The 23679-nt window shown below is 42.1% G+C and overlaps 1 protein-coding gene across 2 annotated transcripts in view; it reads left to right on the top strand.

Annotated features, from left to right (window-relative positions):
• Window positions 1-23679, top strand: part of LOC139536528 (rho guanine nucleotide exchange factor 3-like) — a 103481-nt gene that overhangs the window by 38508 nt on the left and 41294 nt on the right. The window contains exons 1-2 of one of the 2 annotated variants that reach the window (XM_071337100.1): window positions 4463-4856; window positions 8706-8768. In XM_071337100.1, coding sequence (XP_071193201.1) covers window positions 4824-4856; window positions 8706-8768 — 96 coding nt within the window. In that variant the 5' untranslated portion in view covers window positions 4463-4823. Of the gene's footprint in view, window positions 1-4462; window positions 4857-8705; window positions 8769-23679 lie in introns of those variants that run through there. The other variant, XM_071337098.1, reaches the window with a different exon arrangement.

Here is a 23679-nt window from a genome sequence, read left to right as displayed (position 1 = left end):
GCCGGAAGAGGCTTGAACACAAATAGGAGTTTCCCCCAAATACGATGCTTTATAGACACAGCAACATCATTTACAGCAGCCAAGTTATCTTAGAGAACGTTCCAAACAAAGTTATACAGTTGGCTTTTTCTGTACAACTGTGTTTCTCATAGGATTCCTTCAAATGAAATAAAATATTTTCATTAGATTTGTTTTATCTAGCTAAAGAATAAGAGTTTTGGGCATTTGGAGCACATTGCAAATTTGTCCATTTTTGATCACAAGTCATTAACGCTTGCCTTAGACTTGGGCCTCCTTAATCCAGCTAGGCTTATAGTTCTTTGTCATTGCTATTCACTGTCAGGATTTTTTTTCTCTTCTGCTTGTCAATGTCTCATTTGGCAGAGTTCTGTGATAGTCAGGAACAGGAGATCAGAACAGGGCAGCAGGGCAGGCCTTCCCTGGGTCTGGACCGGGACCTAGTCATGCTGCTGCAGCGTTTGTTCCTGTCTGGTCAGCTCCTAACGGACAGGACAGCGTGACCACTGACCGTTTCTCCTACCTGGCTCCTCATCAAAGCCTTTTGTCTTCAACACACACGCGCACACGTGCATGCACGCGGACACACGCACGTACGCACACACACCAAACTGGCCCATGTGTTTTTGTGTATTCCCCCCCTACTCCGAGGCAGGCAAAGCAGCCAAGTCGAGTATGAAGAGAACAGAAAAGCAATAGCCTCTACTCTTTGAGATGTCGTATCCATCTCAAAGAAAAGGCCATGCCCTGACTAGATAAAGGGGCCTGGAGGCATGCTACATCTAAACCATGGTAACCAGAACAGCTTCCCTCTAACTGTTTCAATAGCTGAATACTAGAGGAGGAATGAATGAAACAATGTGTTTCAGCGTAAATCCTTCATCAGGGTGTTATTGTCTGATATTTTAGGGTCCCGTCACATTGGTAGCTGCTATAAGTGCCCGATCTGACGGATGTACGTCATTGTATACAATAAGTATCCTCGCTTGAAGACACAGAGTGCGAAGAAGACTGTTGTGTAGTATCCTCGCTTGAAGACACAGGTTGGACAGAAGACTGTTGTATAAGTGACTAACTAGTACGTACCTCCTTAGAGACTGACAGGGTATTCTTGGTTTATTTCAGTCTTTCCTGGCTCCTGGTACATAACAGCACAGAACTTGGGAGTAGTCCTGCCTCCCTGTCTCCTCCCTGCCTTTTTCTGCCTGTTATGTCATAGCAGGGAGAGCTGGAGGGGAGTTGATGCAGTTTTCCACTCATCAACTCAGCCTTTATCCAACTCGGATTATTTATCTCTGCTTACTGGAGAGGTTTCCTTTGTTTTCTGATTTGTTCATTTTTGAATGACCTGGCTATGTGCCCAAAATTAGAATGGCACACATAACACATGTTCATCCAAATTCATTAGTGCATAGTTCATACACTAAATAGGCCTGCAAATGATCATTCATGACATACTGTAACGTGACAATAAATCATTCGAAAGTGCAGCCATGTTCTTTGTTGTGTTAAGTCCCAAGACAACACTATCTTTCTCCAGGGCATGCATGTCCTGTTCCCTCAACCAGGAGCTCAGCCAACCAGGATTGTGTCCCAAATGGCACCCTATTCCCTATGTAGTGCACTAGGGAAAAGGGAGCCATTTTGGGACATGACCTAATGATTTCTATTATTATTATTTATGTTCACTGCTGTCTTCACCAACTCTCCCCTCCACCATTTAGGGTGACACAGAGTTAAAAGGAAACCTGTTCTGACTAAATGTTGCTCCATTTCCCCATAAATAGTTTGTGCTTTTAATAATTTTCCTCTTACACTTCTTAGTGAGATGTGTTGTTTGCGTGACCTCTCATTTTAGTGTTATTGGAGCTGTAGCTGTCTGACACATCGGTTTGCCCTGTTCCTAAGAGTGCAATAGACACTATTGAATTCTCCCATATTCTTAACTGCAACGCTTCAACCAGAGACGTTAGTTAGCTGGGCACAGTTATCTATTTCTCTCTGAGGATTTCTTTCCCCCAAGGAGAGTAGAATTACGCTCTGGGACATGTGTAGTCCGTGTTGACTCTACCTGGCACCTTCTGAAATGTTTTGCACCCTCTGCAGCTGGATAATTGGTGGCTGTGTGTACACTACAGACGAACTGTGAGCGCTGACGTGTGTCCTGTTCTTAACCTTCAGCGTAACATGCAGCCTGTGCAGCCTCCTACCCTGCGGCAAAGAACAAGACCGTAAATCTTGAAAGTATTCTTGTAATCTCGAACCACAAGATTATGACAAGACTATGACATTTTGTTTCCAGTGAGGTTATCTAATGTTTTTATAACATCATGTCTATGTTGTAGTATTTACGCCTCCTAGGCTAGGGCCTCTATTCAAGCTGTATTGTTGAAGCGTTTACCAATTCCCGAGATATAAATGTGAAGGTAATTTCTGATTGAGCCGACATATGCAGCGTTTACTGTGAACGCAGTCTCCGCTAACGCGGGACTATTGCCTTTACATTTAAATCACGCTGAACTTGCGCGATACAGACTGTATAGAGCTCTTTGTTTAGCATCAACTCAAAATGCTACGTTTCTCATATTGATCAAGAAACACCTTAAGTGTGGCTTTCAGACAGGAATTGGATTAAAGCATAAAGTAACAGGCCGTGAATGTGGTGACATCATTAATGGTAAATACAGTCGGAGTTATTCAAATGTGAACCTGTACTGCAGCGCATAAAACACTTGCTTTAAAGTGGATGTAACTGCACCTTCAGGGGCATATTTCAGAAATGTAATTTCTAAGATGAGTTATTGTAAGATAGTTGCTACGGACCTTGGCGCACGGCATCACCATCAATGTATCTTGCTGCAGCAAATACATTTCGAGAAAATAACTTGAATGCCCCCAACCGTAGAGCGGAAAATATATGATCTTGCTTTCTCATTTCAACATGGTTTATTTTGGGGCGGCGGGTCGCCTAGTGGTTAGAGCGTTAGGCCAGTAACCGAAAGGTTGCTGGATCGAATCCCCGAGCTGAATAGGTAAACATTTGTCGTTCTGCCCCTGAACAAAGGCAGTTAACCCACTTTTCCTCGGCCGTCATTGTAAATAAGAATTTGTTCTTAACTGACTCGCCTGCTTAAATATATTTTATTTAATCCCACATACTTTAGTACTGCACAGTTACACGAGGTGTTTTTCTGACATACTTGCTTTATTCAAGTTTAAAAGCCCACTGCAGTCAAAAAATGTGATTTTCCTGTGTTTTATATACATTTCCACAACATGAGGTTGGAACAATACTGTTAAATTGTAAAAAATTATGATAATGCTCTTTTAGTGTAAGAGCTGTTTGAAAAGACTGCCTGAAATTTCAGCCTGCTTTGGTGGTTTGGCCTGCCTTGTGACATCACCAAGAGGTACATTAGTTAATAAGTGTGACGTAGTAAGGTTGGACCCAGGTGCAGAGAAGAGACCAGACGAGGAATCAGTGGTTTAGAATAAACATAATACTTTACTGAGAAACGGTAGCCACAGGATCACAGTACACTTGAAAAAACAACAAAACACAATGTTTTTGAAAACTCACTCTGGAAACAACCACACATGTTAAACAATTCAAACTTCTGCAAAGGACAACAGAAAACACACTTCTAACAGGGAAACCATAATGAGTAAATTGGACACACCCGAGTGTAGTTAATGTCTCTAGGACGGTCTCTGTCGCCCTCTGGTGACAGGTGGAACCATGACAATAACAAAGAGATTTCCAAACCTCTGCCAATAACAGCTAGTTTTCAGTTTTGTGTATGATTGACTAAATACTTTACCATCCACTGTACAGTATGACGTTTGTTTTATATGGCCTAGCCCTGGTATGTGTATTTATGTCATCAGGGTTAGAATGACAAATGATTGAATACACTTTATTTCCCCAAAGGAAAGGCAGTGAGATGATAAAATTGATCGTGGGGGTAAACATTGATTTGCAGGATATAAAAGTATTTCATACTATCACACATTTCCAACAGCATGGATTTTTCTGTGGAAATAGAGCTTTTAAGGCCTGTACTACTGCCAGATCATTATTGACCTCCAGTAGTGGCCTACCTAATGGATGCATTGTACTAGTCATAGGGAGAGGGCAGAAGCATGGCACCACAGGGCTTTTCACACTACTGAACCAATCAGAACTGAGCCAAACCAAGCTGTAGTTACTGGAACTGTGCTCGAAAGGACAATGTGAAAAGAAAACAACGAAGCCATTACATTGCGGTTCAGGTTGGCAAGATAGTGTGATGGGGGTATCTCTGTGACCAGGGACAGAACAGGTTGCAAGCCAGGCAGTTCACAAACTCTCCGGACAACGAAAAAACAAAAAAAAACAAGGTTGTCTACCGGCCATTGTGGCTCCACAGGCCGATATAGCATCAGCTCAGTTTCCCTTCTCGCTAGCACATCCTGTTGCGAAGCAGCGCAACTCAGCCTCTCTCTCACACACACACTCATACAGATACAGACACACACCTCTGCGGACCCCGTGTGTGAAGAGCAAGCTGGATGTGAGACCTTGTGTCCTTGGCTAGCAGAGGAGCAGACTAGATTCGAGTCTGTGTGGCCTGGGCTAACGGTGGTAGAAGCCTGGATCTAAATGTGTGTGTCCATGGGCTAGCTGAGGAGCTGGATCAGAGTGTGTGTGACCCGCACTATCTAAGGAGCGGGCTGGATCCGGGCTAGCAGTGGCCCTTACTGTGGAGGGAAAGCATTGCTGTGACTTTGTGACTCTGGGGAGCAATCCGGCTCAGGGGTCCCTCATGATGGGATGCTGTCTATTTGTGCATCAGAAGGTGAGTGAGAGGATAGGTCCTATATGTAGCAACCATGCTGTGAAAGATATTTATGGTGAGAGAGTCCTACCAGAGCTGCTCTGTTGTTGAGTACAGCTATTGTCCTACAGTAGTCTGCCAACGCTGGTAACACTGACAAAATGGTACTCCTGATGTTTGAATCAGAGCATAGCATGTAATTACCATGTATTTTATAGATTTCTGTTTCAGGCTGCATTATAAGGTCAGCGGTAGTTGAGTTACGTAACTTGTTAGTAGTAGTCAGGCAATGTTAGTACATGATATGCATGAATGCATAAACAAGCATGTCTCAAAATAATAGATTCTTTATTCAACCTTGAATTCTACAATGTTCTATTGGTAGGTTATCCAATTGTAGCTGACCTTTTTGGCTTTTTGTTGCATCATCCAATCACATACTTACCACCTTTTAGGACAGACCGGTCACATATTAGTGAGACAAACAGGTGTGCTCAACATCCTCTGGTCTGGAGGGAACAGAGGTAGTTTCACTGTACAGATGTAGGATCTTAATTTAAGCAAGTTTGTTACAGCGGGAAAATAATGTGTAGGGGTTGATACATTTTTTGTAAGGGAAAATGAAGTCTGAAATTTCAAAGTGGAAGTTAAACTTCAGAAGCCTTTTTAAATCTCAAATACACTACAATTTTAACATTTCCTGCATTGCAGGAAAGTTCTCCTGCAACAGGGTGATCAAATTAAGATCCCACATCTGTATAGTGAAACAGAGAGCTACAGTAGTTACCATCTGTTGTGTACCCATGCACTCAGTGCCCTGTGTGTGTGTGTGTGCGTGTGTGTGCGTGCGTGCGTGCTAAGTGTGTGCCTGCGTGCGTTTGTGGAGGAAGGCTCTTGTCGCCTGTTACTCTGCACAGGAAGTGTTGTTGCATGTTCCCTGGGGCGGCTGCACCTGCTGTGCCTCTACAGCAAAGACCTGAGTTAGTTTCAAAACTTTTACTCAGCCTAGTTTATACTAAGTCAGGTCGACAGGTTCTATGTGTATGATTTCTTTCAAATATTGACCGCTGAGTTATCTACTGGATGAAAATGATGTTAAATTGTCTTTTTACCTAGCGATGGGGAGATGGGGGCTGGGAGTTATAGGACTGGGGAAGGAAAGGGGGTTGGTGATGGAGATGCTGAGTTGTTTCCAGGCTTCATCATATTCTCCATGTCAGAAAGTCTCTCAGCTAACTAACTGCGGAAAATAATGTGTGTAGGGGTTGATCCATTTTTTGTAAGGGAAAATCTAGTCTGACGTTTCAAAGTGGAAATTGCGTACCGGTAAATATCAGACACAGAGCTCTGACTAAGGATCGGACCCTTTTTTTTCAATTTTCGCCTAAAATGACATACCCAAATCTAACTGCCTGTATCTCAGGACCTGAAGCAAGGATGTGCATATTCTTGATACCATTTGAAAGGAAACGCTTGGAAGTTTGTGGAAATGTGAAATTAATGTAGGAGAATATAATACATTACTTCTGGTAAAAGATAATACAAACATTTAAAAGTACATAACTATAGGGAACATACAAAAATTCTATGGTAAAACAACATTTTTGTATACACACTCCCAGGAATGTCATACATGATGGATCATTAGCTTATACACTAACTTTCACACATCTAGATGGCCGGGAGGGGTGGGTGTGGAGCCAGAGACAGCAGGGGTTCAAACTGTAGAACCCAGTTCCTACATTTAAAATATAAAAATAGATTTTATCAAACAAAACTATGCTATATTTTATCTCTGGGACCCTCAGGATGACAAATCAGAGCAAGATTACTGAATGTAAGTATATTATTTACCTTCAGAGGTGAATGTATCAAACCAGTTGCCGTGATAAAAGTTTTTTGTTGTTGTGCACTCTCCTCAAACAATAGCATGGTCTTTTTTCACTGTAATAGCTACTGTAAATTGGACAGTGCAGTTAGATTAACAAGAATTTAAGCGTTCTGACGTTATAAGACATGTCTATGTCCTGGGAAATGTTCTTGTTACTTACAACGTCATGCTAATCACATTAGCACCCGTTAGCTCAACCGTCCCGGTATAGGGACATCGATCCCAGAGAGTTAAAATATGAGCAGGAAATGTTAATCATAAGGAAATATCTCTGATGCAGATGATATTTAAACCTTCAGGAATGTATTAAGACAGTGACCCTCTCTTCCATGAACTATTACTAATGATATTTTCAGTCTGACTGACCAGTTGTTTGTCTCTGAATGCTCAATAAAATAGTTAAAGGATGATCTAGAATAGTCTGATTACAGGAAAACATTTACTCCAGAAACCACAGTAGGCCTATGGGCACCAGTCCTTCCCTGTTAACCCCCTGTGTATTTCCTGAGCAAAATCAATAGACCTACATCACAGGAGGTTGGTGGAACCTTATTCGGGGAGGACGGGCTCGTGGGAATGAGTGGAGCGGAATCAGTGGAATGGTTTCAAATACATCAAACACATGGTTTCCAGGCGTTTGATGCCATTTCGTTTGCTCCTTTCCGGCCATTATTATGAGCCATTTTTCCCGTCAGCAGCCTCCTGTGACCTACATTTAGAACCTGATTTGTTTGGGTCTGTTGGATGTTGTGTTCGATCAGCAAAACATTGAATTCTGGAATGAGTTTTTTTGGCCAGTCTTCAGCAATCAGAGAAATGAATGTAGCTTTATCTGGACTTCAGAGTTCTTTGTGTTCACATACGTTAGAGAAAAGTTTATACATTCTATGTAATGTAATTGCAACAATGCCCTTTGCGTAAGGGTTCCATACGTAACAACTCCAACCAACACATCTGTGTTGAGCTCCACATGCCCGATTGTTCAGTCTGGAAGATCCGTTGGAGGGTGTTGTGGGAGTTCTGTTGTAGGAACGATCTGTCATTGTTGTGTTCAGCTCCATAAGATGTGTGGGTCAGCTCTCCCGTTAGAAGACTCTGTAATGTTGTGTTCCATTATCGAAGGACTTCTATCTGTGTCATATAGCAAGTAGTCAGGCCTCAGAAATATGAAGATTTATCTCAGAGTTGTTCTGGGCTCATATTCACCAAGAGTAGGACTGCTGTTTTAGGATACATTTTGCCTTCTTGTTTGCCTATTATTTTTTTTTTTAAATCATACTGAATGCAATTATATGGACAGAGGGGACTCCGGGGAGCTGATCCTAGATCAGTGCTCCTAGTCGAAGAGATTTTTTTTTAACACAGGCTTGAGTTCATACTGAATACATAACGCACCTCAACACAACTCTCTTTCTGACACAATGTCCCATTGTTCAACTCCTCTCCCTGACCTCAGAGAAGCCTCCCGGTAGCCAAGCAGGAGAATTCTTGTTGTCATGGGAATTAAACTGTTATACAGCAACAATAATAACACACTACAACTTGTGTAGAATACAATGCCAAGTAGAAGGAAACAGTGGACGGAATCCATTTAGATTGACTGCTGCTAGGCCTGTAAATATAGCATCCTAGTTTATCTACTAAATGGTTGGAGACGAGCCAAAACTATTAAGTGCTCCACTGATTGGCTTATTATATGTTGGATTTATGTTAGCCTATAGGCATCAGCATGCTTCAGTACGGCTGGCGGCTAGCTGAAGTCGGCTAGGCGACCTGAACGAGTGCGCTTGCATACTCCCTTAAAAGACCATTGCTTGAAAAAACTATTTTGGTTTTCACAGGGCAACCTGTAGTTTAGCAAACGTATTCGAGTGTGTGCCAGTAAATCATTTTTATTCAGTTCCTCACATGTTACCTTGCTTCCATGTTCTCTATAAAAAAAACTCACCCTTTGTGTTGTTGTTGTTGTGTGTTTACAGAAGAAGAGGAAACAGAGGAGGAGGGATGTGGACTCTCTCAGCCTGTGCAGCCTGGACATCAACGTGAGTACAACTCATTCTCAGAATACTGGCTTTTCCTTTGCCCCTTTCTCCTCACTCTCTTCCTATCTCTCTCTCACTTTCTACCCCCCGCTGTTCCTAATGCCTCTGACATAACCTTGTAATGACCATCTTAGCGTCCATCTTCGACTTATGGTCCCTCCGTTTTTTTTCCCGTTTTTAAACCTTCGTACGGTTACCCCCTCCCCTCCTCTTACCAATAAGTGATATTGAAAATTGGTGATAATTGAGGAACCTGCAGAAAGGACGATTGAACAACACTGATCAGAGGGAGAACACTGTCTCTCTCTCTCTCTCGACCCCTCCCCTCTCTCTCTTTCTCTCTTTCGATGGGCTGTGTGATTGATACAATCAACTTGCATTACGAGACTCTCTGCTACCCTAAAGGTCAGGCCATTTCCACGCTTATTCCTATTTCCTAAGGTCCGTGCTACAAAGACCCTTTAGTAAATAGCTAGTCTTGACATTCCCAGTCCTATAGTACATTGTGGTAGGCAACCTGTCTGTCTAGGCTAGGGAGACTAGTAAATAGCAGCAGTAATAGCTGGATACTTATTTCACTATTTTGTTCTCCTTGGTTGGGCCTGTGTGAATGAATGCTGTGTATGAACCACTGAATGCTGAACTACTGTGTGTCTTGTACTGAAGTACCTTACAATACTACACAGCAAATTATCCAGTGTTAAAAAAGGGCCTCCCGAGTGCCGCAGCGATCTAAGGCACTGCAGATCCGGGTTCGATCCCGGGCTGTGTCACAGCCAGCCGCAACTGGGAGAACCATGAGGTGGCGCACAATTGGCCCAGCGTCTTCTGGGTTAGGGGAGGGTTTGGCCGGCTGGGATGTCCTTGTCCCATCGTGCTCTAGCGACTCCTTGTGGCGGCCGGGCGAATGCACGGTGACTTCGGTCACCAGCTGGACAGTGTTTCCTCCAACACATTGGTGTGGCTGGCTTCCAGGTTAACCAAGCAGTGTGTCAAGAAGCAGTGCGTCTTGGCAGGGTCGTGTTTTGTAGGACGCATGGCTATCCACCTTCGCCTCTCCCGAGTCCGTATGGGAGTTGCAGCGATGTGACAAGACTAACTACTGTACCAATTGGATATCATGGAATTGGGAAGAAAAAGGGGTCAAAATTATCCAAGAATGTATATATGAACACTGAAAACCACTGGAACAGTGTTAAATTAACACACTGCTTAGTGTAAAGCCTTATTAAAATATTTCCCTGGGTTTTTCCCATTTTGGTCCTATAGACCAAGTGAGAACTTAAGCGAATATGTTATCATGAAAAAAATACATTATTTAACACAATACCATACATATTTCATAAAGCATTATTTTGAGGGCCTAGTTTTACCCTATTTCAGAAGCCTGAAACTCATAAACATCACTTTGACTCAAAACCACATCCATCATTATCATATTTCCCAGCATGCTCTATTGCAGGTAGATTTTTAGAGTGGTTTGTTTCAATATCTATGTTTTTGCATGTACGCTGATTGATTCATCCAATTACTTAGTTAGATTTTCTGCACCCGTTTCTGAAATGTTTGTTCCAGTTTAAGGTAGTCCTCAAAATGTTCCGAACCTTGGTACTCATTCTGAATAGAGAACGACTGATATAGATTTTTTTTCGAACCAATACCGATTTTTGGGGGTCAAGGAGGCCAACATTCAATATCATTAAATTACAAAATGTTGACAAAATTTCCCAGAGACAGCCATGTATGCATTAATGCATACATTTTTTTATCAAACAAAGATTTGACTTTACCAATCTAACTACATATAAACATAATGGTAATAATTGTATTTTAATGATACATTTTTGATAAACTGGGTAAATTAAGATGGCATTGGCCTACTCACAATACAGGTGAATACAAATTCAATAGGAGTGTGTGCATGTATTGTTTTATTGAGCTTGTTTTGGCTGATCAGTGGAGTCTATGGTGCCACTGATGACAATGAGTATGCCTTCCATTTGGGACAGCTGAAAATTGTTGTGCTTATTTAAAGAAGCAATAAAACTGGCCTTTTTTAGACTAGTTGAGTATTGGGGCGGCAGGTAGCCTAGTGGGGCGGCAGGTAGCCTAGTGGGGCGGCAGGTAGAGTAGTGGTTAGAGTGTCGGACTAATAACCGAAAGGTTGCAAGATCGAATCCCCAAGCTGACAAGGTAAAAATCTGTCGTTCTGCCCCTGAACAAGGCAGTTACCCACTGTTCATAAGAATTTGTTCTTAACTGACTTTCCTAGTTAAATAAAGGTAAAATAAAACAATCTGGAGCATCAGTATTTGTGGGTTTGATTACAGGCTCAAAATGGCCAGAAACAAGAACTTTCTTCTGAAACTCGTCAGTCTGTTCTTGTTCTGAGAAATGAAGGCTATTCCATGCGAGAAATTGCCAAGAAACTGAAGATCTCGTACAACGCTGTGTACTACTCCCGTCACAGAACAGCGAAACTCTAACCAGAATAGAAAGAGGAGTGGGAGGCCCAGGTGCACAACTGAGCAAGAGGACAAATACACTAGAAGGCCAGCATCCCAGAGTCGCCTCTTCACTGTTGACGTTGAGACTGGTGTTTTGCGGGTACTATTTAATGAAGTTGAGGACTTGTTCCTGAAGTACCATACAATGCTGTTGGCTCTTTGGCTGCTTGTGTTGACGTGGACATTAATTAGCAGCAAATTTCCAAATTTTTAGAAGTAAGAGAACTCTACTTAGCTAACAGCATAAAAACCACAACAACATTATTTTCCTCAATGGCTGTACTTTTAAAGCCCAGACTGAAGAAGCCTTGCTTTCCATCTCAGACAACAGCACAGTCAGAAAACAAAATAGCTTTGGATGGTGTCAGGAAAATGCTTCCAAAGCATTGGTGCTAAATTATATGCCTTGAACTTGTGTTGGGCTGTTGGCTGTTTCCACAGAGTACATTCAGCGTGTCCTAACACAAAACCAAGCTGTGGAATCTGGTTCAAGGTGTTTTGCTACTTAGGTTTTTAAGTATTGAGGCAGTAGGGAGAGAATAGTTAAGGTCTGGATGATAAGGGAAGATGTGAGCATCTCTGAGTGGGGTGTCAGTTGATTGACAGGTCCAGAGCTGGGTAAGACAGATCTGGGTGTTTTACTGACACAATGAGGTCAGATCTGAGGTGGAACTGTGGTGTTTAAATGCAGACCATTGTGATGAGTACCGTCCGATCATTGTTTTGAAAACAGCACTCCTCCCCTTACCGATTCTAATGACTCAAGGGTGTAAACTCAGACAGAATAGGAAAAAAATATCCATGGAATAAATTGTTTATTTAAGATCCAAAATTCTATTAGAAACAGTTTGTATTATCTTGTAAACTCTTCAACGTGTTATCATCAGCTACAGATAGTCAAGCGTGTGCTGTTTTCAGTACTCTAGTCAAAATGTCCATTGTATTAAGAAGGTCCCCACAGTACCTACTATTACCAATACTAAACTATTATTTTAGGATTGACAGCCAAGCCAGGTCATGTGTACTGTAATCTATAGGCCCAGTGCTAGTTTGACTGTAGAGCCAGGGCAGGGCTAGAGACAGGGGTAGGGAGAAAGGTGGTGTCACATGCCTGCTTGGCGTGTGTTCAGCAGGGTGACTGACTGACTGGCTGGCTCACACAATGGCCGGGCTCATACCCCGTTGCTGGCGGGGACCACCGGAAAAGGAGGCTAATGCTATTGTTTCTTCCCTTGCTCCATCTGATGAGGGAAATAGCCTATTGATTGATATCAAACGACTCAAGAGTAAATCCACGTGTATAGTCTATGTAGGACTCAGGACTCTATAAAGCTCCACTCTCCAGGTCCCCATTGTACATAAAGTTGTTTTAACTGACTAGCCTGGTTAAATAAAGGTTAAATGAATAAACATATGTCATTCTGGACTACACTTTTTTTGATAGGGTTCAACATGAGTATTCATCCACTCTTTGAGGACAATTGAACAATTCTGTAGTTAAATTGACCCTCGTCTTGTGCTTCCATTTTTTCCAAGTCTCGTTTTTGCTCGGCTATTGGAACAAACTTGCGAAAGCAGGAAATTTAGGTTAATTTGACTCGAACTGGTGTTTACCTGTCTTGGGGCAGCAGTAAGTAACAACCGTTTATTTCTGTCTAAATCTGTCTAATCCTCTTGTGCTCTCCCTAGATGCTGCGAAAGCATTTGACCATGTGGAGTGGTATTACTTATTCATTGCTCTGACTAAATATGGTCTAGGGGACAACTTTATAAAATGGGTTAAAGTTTTATATGATGATCCTCAGGCTGCTGTACTTACTAATGGGCTAAGGTCAAATAGCTTCTCTATACACAGAGGTACCAGACAGGGCTGTTTTTTGTCCCCTCTCCTATTTGCACTCGCTATGGAACCATTGGCCGAGGCCATCAGAGTAACGCCTGCTATGCAGGGGCTGCTCATTGGTGACGTTCACCATAAAATAAGCTTATATGCTGATGATGTCCTGATATTCATCTCTAGTCCCGAGACTTCAATTACATCGCTTGTTAATATTATTGAATTATTCAGTGAATTCTCAGGCTACAAGATTAACTTAACTAAACCAGAGGCTATGCAACTTATTAACCTTCATTCTGTACCTAATACTTCTCCCCCTTTCCTTTTAAATGGTCTCCCTCAAGTTTTACGTATCTGGGTATATTTGAACTCCTAAATTCCAGCAAATGTACAAAGCCAATTTTGTTCCCTTGTTTGATACAATAAGACAGAATCTGGAGCGCTGGAACTCTCTTCCGATTTCATGGTTGGATAGAATATCCCTTATGAAAATGAACATTTTACCTAGACTACTTTACCCAATCCAAATGATCCCAGTCTTACTCTCCAATAAGGTAATAAAGGATGTAAATGTATGGCTAAGTTCCTTCATATGGAGTAAACGCAAGCCAAGGCTTAAGATGGCAATATTGCAGCTGCCAAGTTCTATGGGCGGCTTGGATCTGCCCAATATCAGGTTCTATCAGTGGTGTGCCCACCTATGTTATATTTCTGACTGGATCAGAAATGATGACTCCTCTATTTGGTTAGACATTGAGACTTCTTTTTCAAAATACCCCTTACAGGATCTTTTATTTTTCAGAGGTTTCAAGTCTGTAAAAGATCACTGCAATAATCCTATTACACTTAACACACTCAAAGTATGGAGGTCAGTTCAACGCTTCCTGGGAAGGTCCAAACTAACCTCTGCTCTTACCCCAATTCTTAACAACCCAGATTTTGGTCCAGGATTGCTGGATGCTGGCTTTAACTTTTGGCTTAATAACGGCACAGGCAGACTGAATTATTTATTTGCTGATAAGATTTTATTGTCATTTGAGCAGATAGTTGAGAAATACCGACTCCCCCACAAAGGAAAGTGTTTACGTTTGTTTTATGATGCTTTAAGGTCCTTTTCTACTGTTGAAACACGGAGGGTGAAACAAGTGTGGGAGAAAGAATTGTCTGTTACTATTGACGAAGAGATGTGGGAGGACATTTGGAGATATGCAAAAACAATATCTATATGTAATCGTACTAGAGCAATTCAGTTAAGAATAATACACAGATTGCATATATCCCCAAATTGCAGACATGCTTGTAACACCTCTTCCTCTTCTCCTCAGTGTCTTAAATGTAAAACTGATACAGGCTCCCTAACACATTGTTTATGGTCATGTTCTAAAATACAAAGATACTGGTCTGGTGTTCTGCAAGAAATTGAAAAAAATCCTGGGGGTCGATCTAGAACTGGACCCAGTTGTTTTACTGTTAGGTCTACCTAGCAGACATGTTACTTCTGTGGGTAAGAGGAGGCTATACAACATCCTTACTTTCGCAGCGAGGAAAAACATCCTCTTACAGTGGATTAGTGATCAGGTTCCTTCTATGAAAGATTGGCATAAGATACTATTTGAATGGGTGCCACTGGAATATCTGACATGTACATTGCATTCTAAAACAGATGAGTTCTACAAAGTATGGGAACCTTACCTAAATGATCTAGAACCTGAGGTATCAGCTATTATGCTGCAAGGATTCTCTGAGAATGGTGGTGATCTATTTGTTTCAGAGTTACACTGTACGTGTGTTGGACCTAACTTCTTGGTTTAAACTGAGCTTTTGTTTAATTTCTGTTGGTATGTTTGTTTAAAATGTATGTATTGAGAGACGCAATGATGGGGATGGGGTGAGAGAAGCGCCGAGCGGGGAGGGGAAGATGGTGTATAAATGTATGTATGCATGTATTTATGTATGTGCTGTATGTGCTTTGTATCTCTTAATATGGGTGAAAATTGTGAAATTTCAATAAAATAAATACTGTTTAAAGTTTTATTCTGTCTAACCCAGCGCGAGAATAGTTTAATCTGGATTTGAGGACCATGGCATTGTGTCTAGGAACTAGCTTCCCACAGACCTGTAGAAGGTAGTGGGGAGAATGTGTGCAGGACTTCCATCACCACACAACAAGACTAATGAGACGTTTAAAGTATTCCATCTGGACCAAACACGATCCCTATATTCTTAGCTACAAATATCCTTTTAAGACAATTCCTGGAGTTTCACGTGAGAACGTTGTTCTGGGCTGCTAGTCAAGTTTGTGTATCTACTCCTGTGTACATTTACGAGTTGCAGTATATCCCTCTTGTGTATCCAAGATTGCCTATTTTTGTTTGCAATGACGATCTATGCTCTGTGTGTATGTGTGTGTGTGTGTGTTTGGTTAGATTCAGGAGTGTGAAGAGCTGACTATTTAACAGGAGACGGAGGAATAAACACAACTGAAACAACCTTCAACTGTCTCGACCATTTATACAAACAGAACAGTCTCTCTTTGTCACTAAAATATATGGATGTGTGCGAGAGGGAGACAACAGATTAAATGTAGAGACATTTATACGAGTTGAACCATTTACAGTGTGTCATATTGTATACTCTTTCCAAGTTGGTCCAAGCCTTCTGTAACAGACTCCCTTGGTATCACGACAAACAAAAACGACACCTCACAAAAACGACAAACAGAACTTCAGTGCAACAAGAAGCAGAGCAGAAAATACACTACTACAGTAATGTCCCCCAAAACACACCACTTTTTTAAACTAAAGTAAAAACTACAATATTGCATTTGCATATACCCTGCCTATTCTCCTCCCTCATGTCGCAATTTGTGCCACCCATAAGTAAGAAACTTTACATGCCAAGTATAGACCATATACTGTATCATATTCCTAACAGATTATAGAAAGAAGTCCTGAATTAGCCATTCAGACCGCAGTCCTACCTATCTACAGGTCATGGAAAATGTGTATTTCTCCAATATGTTTCCGGAAGGAGAAAGCAAAAACACTATAGTAAATCCTACAGTAATGTCTACAAGAACACTACAGTACACTACAATCTGCAAAAACACTACATTAATTACATTAAATACTCTTATACCTTAGTATTTATACCCTTGCTATTATAGTATTTGTTTATGTGGGACAGTGCCCAAGAGGTAGCCAGACCCATGCCAAATCTTTTCAGTCTCCTGGGGGGGAATAGGCTTTGTCATGCCCTCTTCACGACTGTCTTGGTGTGTTTGTACCATGATAGTTTGTTGGTGATGTGGACACCAAGGAACTTGAAGCTCTCAACCTGCTCCACTACAGCCCCATCGATGAGAATGGGGGCGTAATCGGTCCTCCTTTTCCTGTAGTCCACAATCATCTCCTTTGTCTTGATCACGTTGAGGGAGAGGTTGTTATCCTGGCACCACACGGCCAGGTCTCTGACCTCCTCCCTATAGGCTGTCTCATCATTGTGATTGATCAGGCCTACCACTGTTGTGTCATCGGAAAACTTAACTGATGGTGTTGAAGTTGTGCCTGGCCGTGCAGTCATGAGTGAACAGGGAGTACATGAGGGGACTGAGCACGCACCCCTGAGGATCAGCGTGGCGGATGTGTTGTTACCTATCATTACCACCTGGGGGTGGCCCATCAGGAAGTCCAGGATCCAGTTGCAGATTGGAGATGTTTAGTCCCAGGGTCCTTAGCTTAGTGATGAGCTTTGAGGGCACTATGGTGTTGAACGCTGAGCTGTAGTCAATGAATAGCATTCTCACATAGGTGTTCCTTTTGTCCAGGTGGGAAAGGGCAATGTGGGGTGCAATAGAGATTGCATCTGTGGATTTGTTGGGGCGGTATGCAAATTGGAGTGGGTCTAGGGTTTCTGGGATAATGGTGTTGATGTGAGCCATGACCAGCCTTTCAAAGCACTTCATGTACTTCATGCATGTACATTGATTAATTAATCAATGCATTTATCCTATGCTACACAAAGATAAATAACATAAATTTTTCAAAACGAATCCAATCTGTTAGTTGGACTTAGTTATACCTGTTACTAAATGGTTGTTCGGTTTTATTGAAGTATTCTCATTTATTTATCTTTCTAACTCTGTCAGTCATTCTGAATGCAGATTGTGGGAATCCACTCTGAAGTCCAATAGGAATTCAATAGCACTTTGCAAGCCTGCATAATGTGACTTGATGCTGGTTTTGTTTTAGCTTTATGCTGGTCACCAGTGTCCAAAAACACAACCAAGGCTGGTCACAAGCGAAAACACAATGACGGCTGGTCACCAGCGAAAACAAAAGGAAGGCTGGTCACCAGTGGCAACACAATAAACCTTGGTCACCATCGAAAACACAACAAAGGCTGGTCTGCCAGCATAACCAGCTAGACCATGCTGGTCAGACCAGCTTGACCGGCATCCGACCAGCAATGACCAGCTTGGAATTTATGCTGGCTTATGCCGTTTTTTTTAGCCGGGGTTAATGTACTACTCAGATTCTTCCTTGGCAGCTCTGTGTTTTGTAGTGGTTGTGAGTTGCCTCTCTCTCTCTCTCCCTCTGTCTGTCATCTAGACAAACTGTAAACTGTATGTGTATACTCTTAGAGATCTTTTACATATCCAGATGTTTGGGCTTTCAAGAGCTTTCCATTCAAAGTCTGTGTTATCAACCCAGCTGAACAGATTGTCAAACCTGATTTGAGTTCTAACGTCTGTGTACTTAGACACAGAGAGAAAAATCTCTGCTCCTCGGTTTTAATCAGCTATGGTTCTGATTCCTTGACGGGTTGTGGTGTCTAGCGCTATCTCGCTGTTGGAATAAAGCAGTGTTTTTCTGAAAGAAATAAACAATAAACAAATGCACACAAACACGTGTGTGCACACGTACATATGCACACACACACACATTTTGTTCTTCTATCCATGTGGGGACTTAAAATTGATTTCCATTCAAAATACTATTTCCCCCAAAACCTAACCCTAACCATAGACATAACCTTAACCGTAACCCAAACTCTAAACCTAACTGCTAACCACTAACCCCTGACTAATTCTAACCCTAACCCTAATTGTACCATTAACCCTAAACCTAACCCCTAATCTTAAAATAGCCTTTGTACTCATGGGGACGTGGGAAATGTACCTACGAGGGAGCATTTTCCTTGTTTTACTATCCTTGTGGGGACAAAATAAAAGAACCAACCCACACAACACACACACACACACACACACACACACACACACACACACACACACACACACACACACACACACACACACACACACACACACACACACACACACACACACACACACACACACACACACACACCTATGTCTTACTATACTTGTGAGGAGTTTTAATGGACCAACAATTGATTCCCATTCAAAATCATATTTCCCTAACCCCTAACTCTAACCCTAACCCTAAACCTAAACCCTAAGCTTCAAATAGCCTTTTTACAAGTAAGGACCGGCAAAATGTCCTCACTTCTCAGATTTGTTGTTTGTTTAATATTCTTGTGAGGACTTTTGGTCTCTTTTACTCTGGCCCTGGCCTGTACGCTATTGCCTAGTACTCTTTTTATTTTTTTATTTTTTTATTTCACCTTTATTTAACCAGGTAGGCTAGTTGAGAACAAGTTCTCATTTGCAACTGCGACCTGGCCAAGATAAAGCATAGCAGTGTGAACAGACAACAACACAGAGTTACACATGGAGTAAACAATAAACAAGTCAATAACATAGTAGGATAAAAAAAGATTTAAAAAAAGAGAATCTATATACAATGTGTGCAAAAGGCATGAGGAGGTAGGCAATAAATAGGCCATAGGAGCGAATAATTACAATTTAGCAGATTAACACTGGGGTGATAAATCATCAGATGATCATGTGCAAATAGAGATACTGGTGTGCAAAAGAGCAGAAAAGTAAATAAATGAAAACAGTATGGGGATGAGGTAGGTAAATTGGGTGGGCTATATACCGATGGACTATGTACAGCTGCAGCGATCGGTTAGCTGCTCAGATAGCAGATGTTTAAAGTTGTTGAGGGAGATAAAAGTCTCCAACTTCAGAGATTTTTGCAATTCGTTCCAGTCGCAGGCAGCAGAGAACTGGAAGGAAAGGCGGCCAAATTAGGTTTTGGCTTTAGGGATGATCAGTGAGATACACCTGCTGGAGCGCGTACTACGGGTGGGTGTTGCCATCGTGACCAGTGAACTGAGATAAGGCGGCGCTTTACCTACTACTGCCTCTACTGCCTCTACTACCTCTACTGCCTAACACCCTACTGCCTATACCAGAATGCCTAATACCCTACTGCCTGTACTCTACTGCCCAGACCCTACTACCTATACCCTCCTGCCTAATACCCTACTGCATAATACCCTACGGCCCAAGACCCTACTGCCTAATACCCTACTGCCTAATACCCTACTGGCTGGACCCTACTGCCTAATACCCTACTGCCCAAGACCCTACTGCCCAAGACCCTACTGCCTAAGACCCTACTGCCTAATACCCTACTGCCTAATACCCTACTGGCTGGACCCTACTGCCTATAACCTACTGCCTGTACCCTACTGCCTAATACCCTTCTGCCCAATACCCTACTGCCTAATACCCTACTGCCTAATACCCTACTGCCTAATACCCTACTGCCTAATACCCTACTGCCTGGACCCTACTGCCTAATACCCTACTGCCTGGACCCTACTGCCTAATACCCTACTGCCCAAGACCCTACTGCCTAATACCCTACTGCCTAGTACCCTACTGCCTAGTACCCTACTGCCTAGTACCCTACTGGCTGGACCCTACTGCCTGTACCCTACTGCCTTACCCTACTGCCTTACCCTACTGCCTTACCCTACTGCCTTACCCTACTGCCTTACCCTACTGCTTAGCACCCTACTGCCTAGCACCCTTCTGCCTAGCACCCTTCTGCCTGTACCCTACTACCTGTACCCTACTGCCTAATACCCTACTGCCTGTACTAGAGGTCGACCGATTATGATTTTTCAACGCCGATAACGATTATTGGAGGACAAAAAAGGCCGATACCGATTAATTGGCCGATTTTTAAAATGTATTTATTTGTAATAATGACAATTACAACAATACTGAATGAACACTTATTTTAACTTAATATAATACATCAATAAAATAATTTTGCCTCAAATAAATAATGAAACATGTTCAATTTGGTTTAAATAATGCAAAAACAAAGTGTTGTAGAAGAAAGTAAAAGTGCAATATGTGCCATGTAAAAAAGCTAACGTTTAAGTTCCTTGCTCAGAACATGAGAACATATGAAATCTGGTGGTTCCTTTTAACATGAGTCTTCAATATTCCCAGGTAAGAAGTTTTAGGTTGTAGTTATTATTGGAATTATAGGACTATTTCTCTCTATACCATTTGTATTTCATATACCTTTGACTATTGGATGTTCTTATAGGCACTTTAGTGTAACAGTATAGCTTCCGTCTCTCTCCTTGCCCCTACCTGGGCTCGAACCAGGAACACATCGACAACAGCCACCCTCGAAGCATTGTTACCCATCGCTCCACAAAAGCTGCGGCCCTTGCAGAGCAAGGGGAACAACTACTCCAAATCTCAGAGCGACGTTTGAAACACTATTAGCGCGCACCCCGCTAACTAGCTAGCCATTTCACATCGGTTACACCAGCCTAATCTCGGGAGTTGATAGGCTTGAAGTCATAAACGAAGAGCTGCTGGCAAAACACACAAAAGTGCTGTTTGAATGAATGCTTACGAGCCTGCTGCTGCCTACCATCGCTCTGTCAGACTGCTCTATCAAATCATAGACTTAATTATAACATAATAACACACAGAAATACGAGCCTTTGGTCATTAATATGGTCGAATCCTGAAACTATCATTTCGAACACAAAACGTTTATTATTTCAGTGAAATACGGAACCGTTACGTATTTTATGGCATCCCTAAGTCTAAATATTGCTGTTACATTGTACAACCTTCAATGTTATGACCTTCAATGTTATGTCATAATAATGTACAATTCTGGCAAATTAATTACGGACTTTGTTAGGAATAAATGGACTTCACGCAGTTCGCATTGAGCCAGGCGGCCCAAACTGCTGCATATTCCCTGACTGCTTGCACGGAACGCAAGAGAAGTGACACAATTTCCCTAGTTATAAGAAATTCATGTTAGCAGGCAAAATTAACTAAATATGCAGGTTTAAAAATATATACTTGTGTATTGATTTTAAAGAAAGGCATTGATGTTTATGGTTAGGTACATTGGTGCAACGACAGTGCTTTTTTCTCAAATGCACTTGTAAAATCATCACCCGTTTGGCAAAGTAGGCTGTGATTCGATGATAAATTAACAGGCACCGCATCGATTATATGCAATGCAGGACACGCTAGATAAACTAGTAATATCATCAACCATGTGTAGTTAACTAGTGATTATGTTAAGATTGATTGTTTTTTATAAGATACGTTTAATGCTAGCTAGCAACTTACCTTGGCTTCTTGCTGCCCTCGCGTAACAGGTAGTCAGCCTGCCATGCAGGCTCCTCGTGGAGTGCAATGTAAGGCAGGTGGTTAGAGTGTTGGACTAGTCACCGGAAGGTTGCAAAAACGAATCCCCGAGCTGACAAGGTAAAAATCTGTCGTTCTGCCCCTGAACAAGGCAGTTAACCCACCATTCCTAGGCCGTCATTGAAAATAAGAATGTGTTCTTAACTGACTTGCCTAGTTAAATAAAGGTGTAAAAAAAATATATACAGTGGGGAGAACAAGTATTTGATACACTGCCGATTTTGCAGGTTTTCCTACTTACAAAGCATGTAGAGGTCTGTAATTTTTATCATAGGTACACTTCAACTGTGAGAGACGGAATCTAAAACAAAAATCCAGAAAATCACATTGTATGATTTTTAAATAATTAATTTGCATTTTATTGCATGACATAAGTATTTGATCACCTACCAACCAGTAAGAATTCCGGCTCTCACAGACCTGTTAGTTTTTCTTTAAGAAGCCCTCCTGTTCTCCACTCATTACCTGTATTAACTGCACCTGTTTGAACTCGTTACCTGTATAAAAGACACCTGTCCACACACAATCAAACAGATTCCAACCTCTCCACAATGGCCAAGACCAGAGAGCTGTGTAAGGACATCAGGGATAAAATTGTAGACCTGCACAAGGCTGGGATGGGCTACAGGACAATAGGCAAGCAGCTTGGTGAGAAGGCAACAACTGTTGGCGCAATTATTAGAAAATGGAAGAAGTTCAAGATGACGGTCAATCACCCTCGGTCTGGGGCTCCATGCAAGATTTCACCTCGTGGGGCATCAATGATCATGAGGAAGGTGAGGGATCAGCCCAGAACTACACGGCAGGACCTGGTCAATGACCTGAAGAGAGCTGGGACCACAGTCTCAAAGAAAACCATTAGTAACACACTACGCCGTCATGGATTAAAATCCTGCAGCGCACGCAAGGTCCCCCTGCTTAAGCCAGTGCATGTCCAGGCCCGTCTGAAGTTTGCCAATGACCATCTGGATGATCCAGAGGAGGAATGGGAGAAGGTCATGTGGTCTGATGAGACAAAAATAGAGCTTTTTGGTCTAACTCCACTCGCCGTGTTTGGAGGAAGAAGAAGTATGAGTACAACCCCAAGAACACCATCCCAACCGTGAAGCATGAAGGTGGAAACATCATTCTTTGGGGATGCTTTTCTGCAAAGGGGACAGGACGACTGCACCGTATTGAGGGGAGGATGGATGGGGCCATGTATCGCGAGATCTTGGCCAACAACCTCCTTCCCTCAGTAAGAGCATTGAAGATGGGTCGTGGCTGGGTCTTCCAGCATGACAACGACACGAAGCACACAGCCATGGCAACTAAGGAGTGGCTCCGTAAGAAGCATCTCAAGGTCCTGGAGTGGCCTAGCCAGTCTCCAGACCTGAACCCAATAGAAAATCTTTGGAGGGAGCTGAAAGTCCGTATTGCCCAGCGACAGCCCCGAAACCTGAAGGATCTGGAGAAGATCTGTAGGGAGGAGTGGGCCAAAATCCCTGCTGCAGTGTGTGCAAACCTAGTCAAGAACTACAGGAAACGTATGATCTCTGTAATTGCAAACAAAGGTTTCTGTACCAAATATTAAGTTCTGCTTTTCTGATGTATCAAATACTTATGTCATGCAATAAAATGCAAATTAATTACTTAAAAATCATACAATGTGATTTTCTGGATTTTCGTTTTAGATTCCGTCTCTCATAGTTGAAGTGTACCTATGATAAAAATTACAGACCTCTACATGCTTTGTAAGTAGGAAAACCTGCAAAATCGGCAGTGTATCAAATACTTGTTCTCCCCACTGTATATAAAAATAAAATAGGCCAATCGGTGTCCAAAAATACCGATTACCGATTGTTATGAAAACTTGAAATCGGCCCTAATTAATCGGCCATTCCGATTAATCGGTCGACCTCTAGCCTGTACCCTATTGCATAGTACCCTACTGCC

The sequence above is a fragment of the Salvelinus alpinus genome, chromosome 12 (assembly GCF_045679555.1).
Source record: "Salvelinus alpinus chromosome 12, SLU_Salpinus.1, whole genome shotgun sequence".
In the NCBI taxonomy this organism is placed as follows: domain Eukaryota; kingdom Metazoa; phylum Chordata; class Actinopteri; order Salmoniformes; family Salmonidae; genus Salvelinus; species Salvelinus alpinus.
This window is presented reverse-complemented; position numbering and strand designations above follow the sequence as displayed.